Consider the following 14,523-nt stretch of genomic DNA (forward strand, 5'->3'; position numbering starts at 1 on the left):
AGAACTGGGGTACAGGCCAGAGGTGCAGTTGCGGTGAAAGGATTCACCAGAGACAAAATGGGGAGCAGAAAAGGCAGATTGACTGCTGAGGGGAACAGTGGGTGGTCAGGTGAGGTCTGCTGTGCCATGTGGGTCACCTCCGGGGCAGGGGCTGAACTCATGCTGAAGTGGCTTTAGCTTCTTAGTGCTGTGCTTTAACCTGCTGCACCACCACGGAGGGCCACGAGAAGTCCATTCTTAAGAGCTTGCTTGGACTTAGTACAGGAGAAGAAGTCTGTCTTGATTGGAAAGACTACACCAATTATGCCACCTCCTATGTGCTCAGAGTAGTGAAGAACTCTGGAGCCTTTGCCCCTTGCCCAGTAATTCCTATCTACACCTAATAGTGATGACCACCAAATAGTTATCCAGCTGTTGCACCACTTGCTGGGGCTTGGGTAAAGCATTTCCAAAAGGCTGCCTGAGATTCACAGGCAGGAAATTCAGCTCAGGCTGACTCAATAGGAGATCACGATGTGAGCTCAAGCCTATTAAGACTAACAGACCGTGAATTTTGGTGTTAACTATTCTGGGTTACTTCTTTCATGAGTAATCAGACATGGGGGTATCCTAGAAATGGTCACACTGGGGTGGGAGGGAGTCTGATTGACAGCAGGAACTTGAGTGATCAACAGGGTGAATTTGAGACCTCTCTTCTTTTTGGGTTATCTGTCTCCCCCCCCCACCTTTATCTTCCCTCCCCCCTCTTTCAATAATTTGAAATTGGAGGGCATTTCATTTTAGAACATGGAAATAGAGTAAGGCTTGCTTTATGGCCTTCGGGGCTTTATGGTCCTTGGACTCTAGACCAGACTACTGACACAAAGTCAAGTCCTTCAACTAGCCACTGAATAGTATTTCAAAGCCTGATGATCAAGCAGAGATCACAGACCACAGATTTATCTGGAAGCAGTTTTAGAGAATTTACCACACTGCAGTCTCACAAGAATTAGTACCACTGATCACCTACAAGATGACTTAAGACTTCAAAAGACGATAGGAACAGTTAAAATGGCAAACTTTTGTTATATCTTATCACACAACATAATTAAATGATATAGAATTCCATGGTGTAGACCACAGGTGGTAATATAGGTAATATGGAAAAGGTAATCTGTACTACCATATTCTATACATGTAATACAGAAAAATCTCTAAAACCACTTTTCTTGGAAAAACAGAATTTGTCAACCAAACTACACTAAAATCTGTGTTTAACCAGTTGCTTGTAGTCTATTTCCAAACCTACCCTCTAATTCTGACAACATGTCTACCAGTGGCCATATGCTTAAGTTCTGTCAAGTGGGAGGATTAGAACTGGGTATCCTTAAGAAAATTTCACATACTTGCAAATCAAAGTTTAAAGTGAAGGATGATAATCCTAATATAGGGCTATTTGAAAAATTATCCCTTGAGGGCTCTCCCTGGTGATGCAACATTTCTTTTTGAAGATTTATTTATGCAGAACTGGGGTACAGGCTAGAGGTGCAAGGGTGGTGAGAGGATTCACCAGAGACAGAGTGGGGAGCAGAACAGGCAAATTGAAATACACTGCTGAGGGGAGCAGTGGGCAAGTCAGGAGGTCTGCCACACCATGTGGGTCAGCTCCCTGGCCTGGAATCAAACTCTGTTGCAGTGGCTGCTGATCATTTCATAGTGCTGTGCTTTAACCTGTTGCGTCACCAGGGAGGGCTCCTGGTGCAAGTTTAAAGCGCAGCACTACTATGGTGAAGGCACACTGGTGATTTGGTGATGGGAAGCCCACGGGGATTACAACTAAATTGAAAAAAGGCACAAAATGATGTAAAAATTAATATCATATATATATATATATATATATAGCACAGCATTATGAAGCCATCCACAGCCACTGCATCAAGAGTTCAATTCCCTGCCAGGGAGGCGACCCACATGGCATGGCAGACCTCTCCTGTCTCACTTGCTGCTCCCCTGAGCAGTGTATTTCAGTCTGCCTGCCTGTTCTGTTCCCCAATCTGTCTCTGGTGAATCCTCTCACCCCCCCGCACTTCTGGTCTATACCCAGTTCTTGTATGCATAAATATTAAAAAGCAAGGAAAATAATTCCTTGCAATTTACTCTAAATGCATCTCGCCCTTTCTGGGCCACTCCAAAGCATAATCATTTCACTTAGGTCAGACTAAACCATGTTTCAGGGTTTTTTCTTGGATTCACATTACCAAAGATACCTTAGATTTGAGCATTTTTCCATGTTCAGGTTTTAGGTCCTTGGGTAATGTCAGTTTCACTGGGAAGAATAACATCACAGGTAAAAAAACAAAACAAAACACAGGATTGGTGGGGCAGACTGTACAAGGCAGGATACTGCTGTAGACCAATATCCTGGTCTTTTTATTGCTAAACTAATCATACAACTTAATTTTAAGGGGAAGTAGAAAAAAGAGACAGGGGAAATAGAAGGAAAATGGGAAAAGTGGAATTACAGGTCATCTATTTTATTAGCAATTGAGTCTACTTTTCATCTGCTGACATATAATTGAGATCAAACCCTAATTCTCCAGTCAGCATCTCAATCTTACTAAGGTTATCCACTGATTAGTTTCTGAGACCCCTTGTTAAACATCAGTCAACCACCTCTATCCTTCTTACCTCTGTCAGGAGTGGGAACAGGCATTCCAGGCATGCCTCACAATGCACACCCTTCCCAGGGTGATCCAACTTGGCGCTCTTATTTGATGTGAAAGGCACCTGCCTTGTAGGGTTGGGCACCTTGTAGGGTTGCTTTAGGGATACAGATATGTAGGTAACAAAATGGAGGCTGGATAGGTAGCTTTGGATTGGCAGACCCACAAACTATGAACATTCTTTTCCAGAAAACCCACTATTTGAAAGGTTCATGAATACCAGTTCAGAGAACTGGAGTCTAATACAGTCACAGTGCTGCCAACCACAAGAAATTAGATAAGAGCAAAGCTACTGGGTGCTATGAATGCAGTATGTGGGTTGACAGACTACTGTCTGGTTGGTTGTCTTCAAAAACAAAATGACTACCACTACTGAAAAGAGAGACAGGACAAAGAACAACTTTTACCCATTATGATTTATTCTCTACAATACTTTGTTAAAGAGTTCAATGATTTGCACTCAGAAGTTATATAGCCAAGAGGCAACGAAGTGTAATACAAAGAATTGGTCTGAAGTCTTTGCACTGAAGGCCATACAAAGTCTCTTGCTTCAGAAAAAAAAAAATATGAAAAACAAAAAACATATAGCTCCCTAGGCTCTGGAATCTCAATAGAAAATAACATCAACAGTTAGTGAAATCGTAGGTGTTAACATACCATGGAAACAGATCTTGTGCAAATATTAAAATTAACACCCAGGACTTTTGTATAGATGATTAATATAAACAATAAAATATATATAACATCTCAACTACAAACCTTTCGTGTTGAAAGGGTCTCTAAACGTGAATTGCTTTAATATTATGAAGCGAAAAAGTTTAACCTCACAGTGGAAACAATCCAACACCAACAAACTCTAGTGATCAAAGACATTCTCTTTTAATGTAAAACAAGGACAATTCATAATTACGGAGAGAATGTCCTAGCTGTGGGTATTGAGACAAGCTAACTTTCCAGACCAAAAGGCACTCACAGCTAGGGATGAAACGAACTCCGATTCACACCAGTCAAGTTGGGCTGGTTCCTTTCAAAACAGTGGCTACCTACTGTTCAGCTTGAGCAGCCCAAGAACAAAGCAGAAAACATTCCCTTCTCTTTAAAACTACCACTCACATGTACCGGCCACCCTCATCACTGCCTCGGTGGAGCACATGGAAGGCAGTTAGGACCCAGTTCGGAGCCGTCATTTCCCCATGCAAAGCTGCCACATGGATGATCCAGACTTAGTATTTTTCCTGAGAGCCACCTGCCACACATCATGAGGTGACCATGACTGTACACTTCCAGGCTGCTTCCTGACTCGGCCCCTTTCAGCACAATGACAATGCCATTCCTTATAGGGCCAGTTTTCCTTGGTCAACTCCCGAGTACCCTTGACAAGAGGAGGAACTCGAGTATCTCCATTGCTGGACTTACATGGGAGCATGAGGGAATGTGCAGGGAGTAAGGCTTCTTCACTCCAAAACCACTGAGCCCACTTCAGTGTGGTGCTGGCCTTAACCAGCCTGATTCTTGTGCACTGATTTTTCTCCCCATTTTGTGGGTTTAAAATTTTTCTGTTCATGTTTTTAAATGGCAGTTTATCCTGCCCCACCCTCGGAAAAAAACAAAACAAAACAAAACGTACTATACACTGGAGAAGACAAATAGGGCAAAAAATAGGCTTGAAGAGCATGGCACTGTAAATGCTTGCGTGGCCAGTCTCACTGAGCGTGCTCAGGGGTGAAAGTTTAGCACCATTTTTTTTGCTTTTTTTAAAATCTTTAGAAATTAAAACACAACTTTTAACATAGAACACTTGAACAGTAATGAGTGTAGCCCTATGTACCAATACTGTTGTACAAATTTGAGGTGGGTGGTTTTGTCCAGAGCTGACCACCCTGACATCAATCCATGGCACCTAAGAGTAACTGTCATCACATTTGTTTGTACAAGACATTTATTATTCTCAGCAGCAGGATATGAAACAATCCCTCCACCTTCAAAAGCTTCCCCCCACCCCCACTAATATTGCAAGGGAAATGCGAGAGCACAGCACAACAGTTAAGATGGGGTGATGTGGCCTAGGCTGGGCATCCTGATGTCAGCCCATTTCACCTGCACACCCCAAATATCCTTGTGAATAGTACAGGATGGTTGCTGCCAAACAAACCTGCTCATTCTTTTAAGAAATGAGATAGCAGTGCCTAGCATGCGCGTCATTTCTTAGACCATGCCCCCTTTTCCCAATACTGGGCAGACAATAACTCAAGATCTGCTGCCACACCATCTCCACATAAACTTCAAAATAAATTAAAACACTGTGTTCACCGAGTCGACACCCAATCACTTCAAGAGTTTTCTAAGTATGTGGCTGAAAACCAGTGTATCACCCTCAGGGTCCTTTCTTCCAACTGGCCACGTCTTCCTGTGAATCATTTTGGCAGTGCCTGTGACACCTGTTTGCAAAGTTTCTTCCAAGTTCTCAACTTCTATGAACTTTTACAACCAAATGAATGAAGAATAGGCAAGAGGGAGGAGAAACTTGCTGACAGCTATTTGGAATCAGCAACAATGGAATAGGGAACTATGCCACATGAAAAGTCTGAATGACCTAGAATAAAATGAGCTATGTGGGACTTTGCCCTAGTGGGGTGAAGATTCCCAGCAAGTTAGGCAAGATAAAGGTTCACCTTATTTAATTACAGAGCTTTGTTCTAAAGTCCTATAAAGGACTGAGACATCAACAGTCTTCCCATTTCTACAGACAAATTAGAAATAGGAACTTCTCTGCTTAAAGGTCCCTCAGAATATTTGTCTGAAAAGAGAAACAGCTTGGAGACCCTGGATTTTCTCCTATGCCATGTCCTTCTAAAGCCCAACCCAAGTGCTTGTTTTAACATCTATGCCTTCTGAGAACCTAGATCCAGTTATAGGCACTGCTACCAGTAGAGGGTGAGGTAGCCAGGTGGTAAGGAAGAGGTCTCTCCTTTCACACTGCATGCTGCGATGACATCAGGACCTCCCATGGGCATCCCAGTCCATTCCTCAGCAGGCTACACCACAGAGCTCTGTTCAATACCAGGAGACTCAATGCAGGAAGAGTGCCAGAAAATCCAACTTATAGTGGGATGAGAATTAAAACCTTCCAGGTTAATTGAACAATGAGATCTGCAACGCCATCCAAAGGGCTTCCGATCTTGATGTGGGTCTCTATCCAGGAGCCTCAAAGGACTCTTGGTGCCCACGCTCAACCCTATATGGCGTCCACTTAAGAAGCATGGAGGTTGTGATCAACTCTTGGTTGGTACACAATAAACTGGAAGTTTAAAAAAAAGGAATTTAGAACAACCTAAAAATGTTTCTCGTTGGTCTCCGTTGCCCAGACTGCCAAGGGAATACACCTACTTGATCTGGGGAGGCTGGAGGGACGTGTGTGGGGTAAGCCTTCATGGATCATCAATTCCAGCTTCCATTGTGAGGCCAACACACAGGCAGCAAGCAAATCACCAGTGGTACCTGCATGCCAAGGGTCTTCTGAACCCGTAAGGTAATTCTTACTAGTCATGGAGGAGCCCCAATCCAACGGAACCCCATATTGAGGAAAGGCTGAGATAAGGCTTGGGCCCCTCAAGTTCTGTTTCATTCAACATAACCCCGCCCCTCCCTCAGTCAGCTGGGGGCAGACTTGGCAACGGAAGCTAGCATCATAAAATGGTGCAGTAATAGAAGTAACTGGACCAGGAAGAGGAGGCATCTGCTCCAATGATGTCATAGCCATTGGTGGCCACAGGGGGGTGGGACTGGTCATGCAGCCGTGTGTCAGGAGTAATGATTGTAGAGGGGCGGGGCATGAAGAGTGCCATTCTGGAAACAGTGCTGTCGAGAAGCAATATATTCTGCATAACTGATTGTCACCTTCTCACTTCGATACCTGTATAAGGAAACAGGAAAGGGTATTAGGAAGCAGAAACACTCCATTTTGTGAAGCCAGCAGAGAAAACCAAAAGCTTATTCCACATTATCAAAGAATAAAATGGAAGACCAAGAGCAGTCGTACTTACAGAAAATGAAAGACAGCACAAGAAAACAATGTTGTTATTACAAATGAACAAGATGAAAAAGCACAATCACAATTCACCCCCGAGAATGAATTTTCTGCACATCCCACCTCTAAATACTACATATGCTTATATGCTTATTATCAGGCTGCTCTTAAGCAATCTGCTACTGGGGTCTAGATGAACAATTTCAAGATCAAATTACAGGGGTGGCAGATTGGAAGATGGCTGCACCAATGCCCAGTGTGAACTGCTTAGCTACTTTTGGGTTAAAATGTGATACAATTGACAGATATGCAACCTTAATTTGCAAAAAAAGCAATAAATAAGTTATTTACAACTCAAAGGGGGCACAGATACCTAATTCTAGTCAAATTCTGATGAAGCAGGTTAAAGGATCCTGGGGCTACACAGGACAGGTTTCAGTTCCCAGATGAATATGCCATATCATTTCACAGGGTCATCAGAACAGAATTCATAGCACTTTGGCCTTGCTCTGGAAAGAGCCATGAGTCAGGATGCGAAGCATGGGGTGTTACAAACCTATGGAGCCTACTACAGACCACAGGAGCTGGGTGTGACAATCCTTACCCAGAGCCATCTCTTTCCCACTGTAATCACTCCTCCACTGCAAGGTGATTATTCCTGAATTTTGACAGGGAAATGGCTGTTCAAATAAATTATAATAATAATAATATAATGCTTTGTATTTGAAGATTTTTTTTTGGACTCCAAAGCATTTCAAAATCACTGGTTTATCTTCCAAACAGACCTGTGAGGTTAGTATATGATTATTCAGCATTTTACAGATGTGGGGGCCAACAGAAGCCCATAGAAGTTAAACCTCTCATTTCCATAGGTATGGGAAGAGAACTGACATCTACTGATCACCTACAATGTTGCCCAAACCTGGGCTAGAAAAGTTTCATACATTTCATCTTACTGCACCCTAAAACAACCCAAAGAATTACCATTCACTTTTTACAGACATGGAACAGGCTAGTAAAGGGAGCATAACTGACCCAGGTCACACGGCTAGGAAGTGGGGAAGCTAGGAGTCAGACCCCAAGCCTACATGCATCTACTACACCAGGCAGTTTCCCTGGAGAAGTATTTGCCTCAAATAGGCAGAGATGTTTCTTGTAATTTGTAGAAAGTATTTTCCAAACTCTGTTAATGTGCCACCTGTATCCCCTGCCACTGACTGCATCATGACTCTGGACTCGTGCACTGACAGCCTTCTCTTCCTGACGTCAACCTCCCAACTCAGCCTCCCAGCACATGGGTTAGTCTGGCAAAGACATCCAGGACTTGCTCAACAGCCTAAACATTGCTACCATCTCTGCTGCAGAGATGCTTGGCATGCCAGAGTCTTTGCTGCCTCTGCTTCCTTGGAGCTTAAACTCACTTGCCTAGGCTTCTTTGGTATAGGGACATTAGTAGAGAAACTTTTTTTCTTCTCTTTCCATCAATAGTATCCTCCATCCAATCCCAACTAAATTAAAACGAGAAAAATGATAGTGGCTTACCTGGTGAGTTTGATGGTTTTTCTGAATTCACTGGTAATGGGAGCCTTAAAGCCACCTTTCCTGAGCAAGGAGTCTATAGTTTGGATCTGATCCCAGTCTGAGGAGAAGAGGTACACTGAGGTCAGGGCTCAGGACTTAAGAGTGGGATGTGTCCTAACATGGTTAGAGAAGAGTAGTTGAATTGGCTAGGGGCAGAAATGGTCCTGGGCAATAGCCACATTCCTGGAGCACCATCTACCTTACTGATGACAGTCCAAGTAGAATCTCTGCGAGCTCAAATAATATACTGACACATGCCATTAATGGCTGCCCCCAGTTTTTCTCCCCCTGCATCTTTCCTGTCACATATCCTAATGCAGACTGGATGGTTAACTTAGTGCTGGTACCCACCCCAGGGCTGGTCCTTGGGAAAACAGAATACAAACTCTACAGCTTGTATTCCTTTGTGTGACCTTCCTTCATTTTGATAACTTCCAGGAGTTGTGCTATCTAGTATAGAAAAATAGTAGCAGGAAGTAAAGTGTTCCTTTAGGAAGGGTAGGAAAGCTGCATATGCATATGTTATTGTCATTGTTACACAACACATCAAATTGAAAGCCAAAGCAGTAATCTCTTAAATTACTGTAGAAGTGCCCCACTTTTTAAATTTTCCCAACCAATGTTCAGATGCCAAAAAATGAGGAATTTCATCAATTTACCTAAGTTACATCACACCTCACTATTAAAAAATACTGATGGAGTGCCTCCTAGTACAGACATGACAAGTCAGGTTTATGACCTCAAAGAGATGGTTAAAAGGTTTCCAATTAGTGCCAGCCACACCCACACTACTTCCTTCCACAAAACTGTTTACTGGCATACTGGAATGGATGTTTTTCTTCTATTCCAGATTCACACCTAACAAATACTATTTGTTTCACATATTGTTTAAAAAAAAAAAACCAGTCAAAAAAGAGAGAAAATGGTTACATATTATGAATGCATAAGCAACACATGAACAGTATCTTGTAAATAATTCTTAAAGAAAAAAACCTGACAATCCACTTACTCTCTTTAATAGCCCATTATAAAAATTTACCTAGTGCTGTCTTTAAAAGATAGGAGAGATTGTGTTTTGCTTTTTCCTCCCCAAATATAGTATCATTTAATAACTCATGACCCAAAGACCCAACCTCATCAACTTCTTTTCACAGTGAATTCCATTAATATAGTCTAGCTCACTGCTGGAATTTGCTACAATTATCACCATAGCTTTGCAGGCCAGGAAACAACTATTCAATGAAATTAAGTGTAAAGGAGAAGGTGAACAAAAGAAATCTTTATCTCTTCTCTTTTCCTAGCTCCTGTACCTTTTGGGGAGTGTATTTCTCATTCTATATGAATTTGATAGATCTTAAGAGGAAGAAAGGCACTGCTGTTGTTGTTGGGCTACAGGACAATACATTCCAGTTTCCTACCCTTTAATTAGCAATACTGTATATTACTGTTCACTCAAATTCCATTTGTCTAACTCACCTTGTTCCTTAGCAACCTCAGGTAGGTATGTGGCTGTACGTTTGACGCCTTTTTCATTGATGAATTCAATTCGAATCCCATGGACCCCTACCTGCAGAAAAATGCAAACAAATACATGGCATTAACTTATTTAATGGAATGTCAATCATTCACATATAAATTGACATTGCCCCTGATCAGCTTGACCCACGCCTGAAGAAGGGAGAATCTCTTGTTTTTATGAGGTATAGCTGCCAAAAATGTTTCAGCTTGAGTCTATATGATCATTATAGAAATAAAATCTTTCAGTAGCTCAAATAGTTCTTTTGAATATTCACCTTTAATCTATTCCATTAAATGAAGATGCCACTGGGTTTTGATCTGGTTTTATGACTCCTTACTCAAGGGCTTACCAAGAGGGATCTGGAACATTCTCCTTTATCTCCATTATTGTTTTTTACTAGATGTGGGTGAAGGATATGGAACAGAGTAGACTGGGAAGAGACAGGAGAATATATTTATATTTCTTCCTATTTCTAATATCACAACACTTTTCCTGTGACTTGTGCTGCCCACAATTGCTTCCAAACTCAGTTTACACATTCCTACCCTCTCTCAATGAAGGAGATACATTACCATGTACTAACCCGAACCCAAATGCAACGAGAGATGCAGAGTTCCAAATGCGGCTGTTCTCACCTCCCAGTCCAGGTAATCACTGGCATCCTCAAAGTTAGTAAGGAGGGAGACAGAGCAGAAAAGTTTAGGCAGCTCCTCTCGGGTCAGGGGGGGAAATCGGCTGTCCTTAAGAGCACTGGAGAGGGACAGAAAACATTTAAGTGAGGCTGCTTTGGAGTTAGGTGCTAACTTTGTGTGCTTGAAACCCTATGAACCCTGGGTTATACAAAGAACATCTATTAGCCATTAGCACTAATATGCTAAAAACCATATGATGTTATTAACTGCCTATACTTCAACCGATAAGTGACTCACCAGAATAAAACCCCCGCATTTCCTGATTACAAAAAAAGGAACACTCGAACTTTATCACTTAGCAGAAATACAATCAGCAGTTGTTTCCAGTCTAGGCAATTCATCTACAGTTCTTATGTCTAGTGGCATTACCTGGTTAACGTGTATTCCCTGAGTCCTGAATGAAGATTCATGGCTGAGAAGGTCCCAATGCAGCCACGAAGCCGCTTGTCCCGCCCTGTCTTCCATGTCACAAAGAGTGGACTAAAAAAGCAAAAAACAAAAAACAAACAAAAAAAACATCCCCCAGCCCAAATCAATTATGGTTAAAAACAAGACCTGTGGCTCTGCCTGTTGTTCATTTGTTATTGCCCCAAAAGACTGTTTTCTGAATTGCCAACTATTGTAAGGACTGCCTTTCTGGGATCTGTGCAGATCCTGGCTAGAAACGAAGAGGAAAAACAGCAGGCGCATGAGGCAAGCTCTCTCTGTGCAGCCCTTTCTCTGTCCCTGGCTGCCAGCCTGAATGCACTTGAAACCAATGTATATGCTATTTGCTTCTTCCTCTGCCCAAGACACGACTTTATTTTTGGTCTTTCTCCTCTTCCAAACTCATTTTTAATCAGTGTCCATGTTCTCCACCAAGATCCTCCAAGAAGACACATGTGAATTGAACTACATTCCTCCACTATCTGCAAGCATTCCCTGTAACTTCACAGTCTTAGCTTATTTTGCCCTGGCAATTACTCACATATACTTATTACACATAAGTTTTCAGAAAGGAAAAACAATATTTTCCCAAGTAAGTTTATTATTAGCAGAAGTTGCTACTTTCTGTTTGGAGGCCAAAGTCAGGTTACATCAGATTGGTGGTGACCAGTATTTTTTAGAAAAAAGGTATAGGGCCTTCTTCTTCTTCCTTCTCCCTGAGATTTCTCCCTATTTTCCTCAACTCTCAGACTCTTAAATACTTCCAAGAAGTAACTCAGACTTCTGCTGTCTGCATAATGGAAGTACAGCTGCTAAACATAACAGTTCTGACATCACATGCTGAGACTACCACCCATCTTCCAAACCCACTGGATCCCAGTCAAACTAAGTTTTAGAGTCTCACCAGCCAGGGCTTTTCTAACTGTAGTATCCCCATGACAATACTTCCCTACAAAGTCAGCATATTTCTCTCTACAGTTCCTCTCTGACACAATCGCGCAAGGGTAACTTCCCTTCTCCCTCTACCCCGTGTGCCACATATAGCTGTGTGTGTGTTTCCCCATAGTAAGGACTTTCCCTTCACCCCTTCTACTTACTGCCCAATGGCACTAGACTCGGCCTCAGAATGGCATTAACAGTGAGGAATACAGCATCTCCTAAAAACAAATGTCAAAAAAGCAGCAGTAGCTAGCTCAGAGCTGCTTCCATTCTGAGGAAGAAGAAAATATTGGCATGAGTTTCTTCACTTTATGCTTTATACACGTTCCTTATTTAAGTCACTGACACCATGAGAAGACTTGGGGAAAACAATCACTGTGAACTAAAAACAGTAAAGCAGATGCTGACATTCTGGGGCAGAGGGGATCAGTAGTGGGATTGCTATGGGAATGCTAAGGAATATAGTGACTATCAGCACTCCCACCAGATGCACCCCTAGTCTCCAGCAGGGCCCTAAGAAACTCCCAGTTCACTTGGATTTCTACACTACTGGGGTGCACAATGGGGTGACCTCTCCACTTGAAAGGATGACCCACCCACTGACATATGAACCACGAAAGAGCCGAGAATGACATCCCAACTTCCAGAACATTTAACAAGCCTATATACCGCCTCCGAACACAACTAGTCTCTCTCTGTTACTGAATCCAGTGAATGTCTAGGTATTGTTTAGACGTTTCTCATCACCTTATTCACATTACCCTTTGCCCCAATTATGGTAAAGTAGTTTCTAGGTAGCAGACTCTCAAGAGCACAGTTCCAGAAAGATGCAATCATGCCCTTCTCATTGTCTCCCCCACCCAAGTGTTTTACTCACTAGGGGTCATTGGTGAATCTAGGAAGTCGTGGCTGTGGGAAGCCATAGAGGTGACAGTAGAGGACGTCAAAGCAATAGCAGCACATCTCTGCAGTCACCACCAGATTCTTGGTGGTGTTGGCAGTTCCATTGGGCCGGGGGAGAGGGCTCAGCGCTCCCGATGCGGGATTCATTCGTGTAATGGGAGAGTTTCCAGGTCCCAGAGTTAAGTCCGACACATTCTCCCGCCCACTGCTGCCATCCACATGCTGGTGGTTTTGAAGCGGTCCTGAACTAGAGCTGGGGACAGTTGTGGACTGGTTCCCGTGACTATGCGTTCCACTTCCAGATAACTTGGGCTTCTTAACCCCACAACAGCCTGCTGCCAACTTGGGCTCGAGTGGAGGAACACAACGTCTTTTTCCCATCCTGATTCAGTGCTTGAGGTCTGGAATGCTGCAGAACCCTGACCAAAAAGAAAACAGTTAAGCATTACTTTGAATGGTTAAACAAAAAATAAATCAAAGAGAATGTCATCAGATGCTCTTCCTCACCCGGATCACATGATCACAAAGGGTCGCAGAGCAGCCAGGCTAGAAGAGACCCTGCATTCCAGACCAGGGGCTCCTGACTTTTTCCTAAAGGGAATGGCCCTTTATCTTCCATAAAACTGATCATCACCATGGACAGAAGCTGGTAATAAGAACTGCCTCTTGTCCAGCACTCCCCAGGGCAGGAGAGTGAGTGGCAGCCCAAGTGATGCTGGGTAAGGACATTTTGAGACTGACTGGAAAAGTTGCACTTGACCTGTCAGACACTTTATCAGGTTGCTTTCTTTACCTTTTAGAGGCTCCAAATTGAACCATCTATTTTTAAAGAACCCCAGAGGAACTTGCATGCTTTCCCTTGTTAACCACATCCTTTCAGCACTTTCCTCCTCCCTAACCTTAATCTACCTGTGTAATTTCAGTCATAGACCTGGGTGATGGTGAAAAGCAGAAACTGCATTCTGAAAAGAGCACAGCTCTCAAAGGTTCCCACCTTTCTGGTCTCATATTTCTCATTGCCTTACTCATTGTCTTTGGTTCTCCTCTGAACTTACTCCATTTTCTACACATCTCTCTATCTTTTCAGAAACCCCATTAAAAAAAGCTACAACCTAGCAAAAACCTTTATTCACACAAATGACCCAAGTTTCAGTCCTTTTGTGAGGTAGCATTTCTGCCCTGTCATAGCAAGGCTCAGATGCAAAGCCATTCAGCTTAATAGGAAGTGGTGTCAGACAGGTCAAAAAGCTGGAACATCCCATTTGATGGTACAAAGGGGAGAAATGACTATTCTTCACTATTGTTTTTCTTAAAAAGTTTAAGTAAAAACATATAACATAACATTATCAAAATCCTGTCATCTGAAAATGCCAATACTCAACAGTAATATAGATTATAGTTATTTTGATGTTGATAAAACCAAAGTTTGTAAAATTCTGAATTTCTATACTGGTTTTAGTGTGCCATGTGCACACTCTCCTAAAATTTCCCCTATGATTTGGAAGTGTAGCATATAATTGATTTTTAGGCATTGTCCCATAATATAGTATTTTGGTAACAAAAAACCTTTTAAATCAAATTAGATACTGCAGCACCTACTTACTATGCCATTATTTCTAAACACAACTTATCACTTTAGATTGGATGAGATATAAAAATTTCAAATATTACTTATGCTCATGATATATATTAATCCTTAACAAAATACACATTTAGGGCAAGTCTTAGTAAAAG

General features: G+C 42.3%; 1 protein-coding gene across 1 annotated transcript in view; it reads right to left on the reverse strand.

Annotated features, from left to right (window-relative positions):
- Positions 1-3,100: 3,100 nt before the first annotated feature.
- Positions 3,101-14,523, reverse strand: part of AMMECR1L (AMMECR1-like) — a 20,681-nt gene continuing 9,258 nt past the window's right edge. Inside the window, exons 3-8 of the mRNA XM_004694884.2 lie at positions 12,764-13,208; positions 10,891-11,001; positions 10,465-10,579; positions 9,787-9,877; positions 8,272-8,368; positions 3,101-6,615 (exon numbers count right to left, since the gene is read on the reverse strand). Coding sequence (XP_004694941.1) covers positions 6,504-6,615; positions 8,272-8,368; positions 9,787-9,877; positions 10,465-10,579; positions 10,891-11,001; positions 12,764-13,170 — 933 coding nt within the window. The 5' untranslated portion in view covers positions 13,171-13,208 and the 3' untranslated portion in view covers positions 3,101-6,503. The remainder of the gene's footprint in view (positions 6,616-8,271; positions 8,369-9,786; positions 9,878-10,464; positions 10,580-10,890; positions 11,002-12,763; positions 13,209-14,523) is intronic.

Source organism: Condylura cristata, unplaced genomic scaffold, assembly GCF_000260355.1.
Source record: "Condylura cristata isolate star-nosed mole 26May11 unplaced genomic scaffold, ConCri1.0 scaffold00049, whole genome shotgun sequence".
NCBI classification, from domain to species: domain Eukaryota; kingdom Metazoa; phylum Chordata; class Mammalia; order Eulipotyphla; family Talpidae; genus Condylura; species Condylura cristata.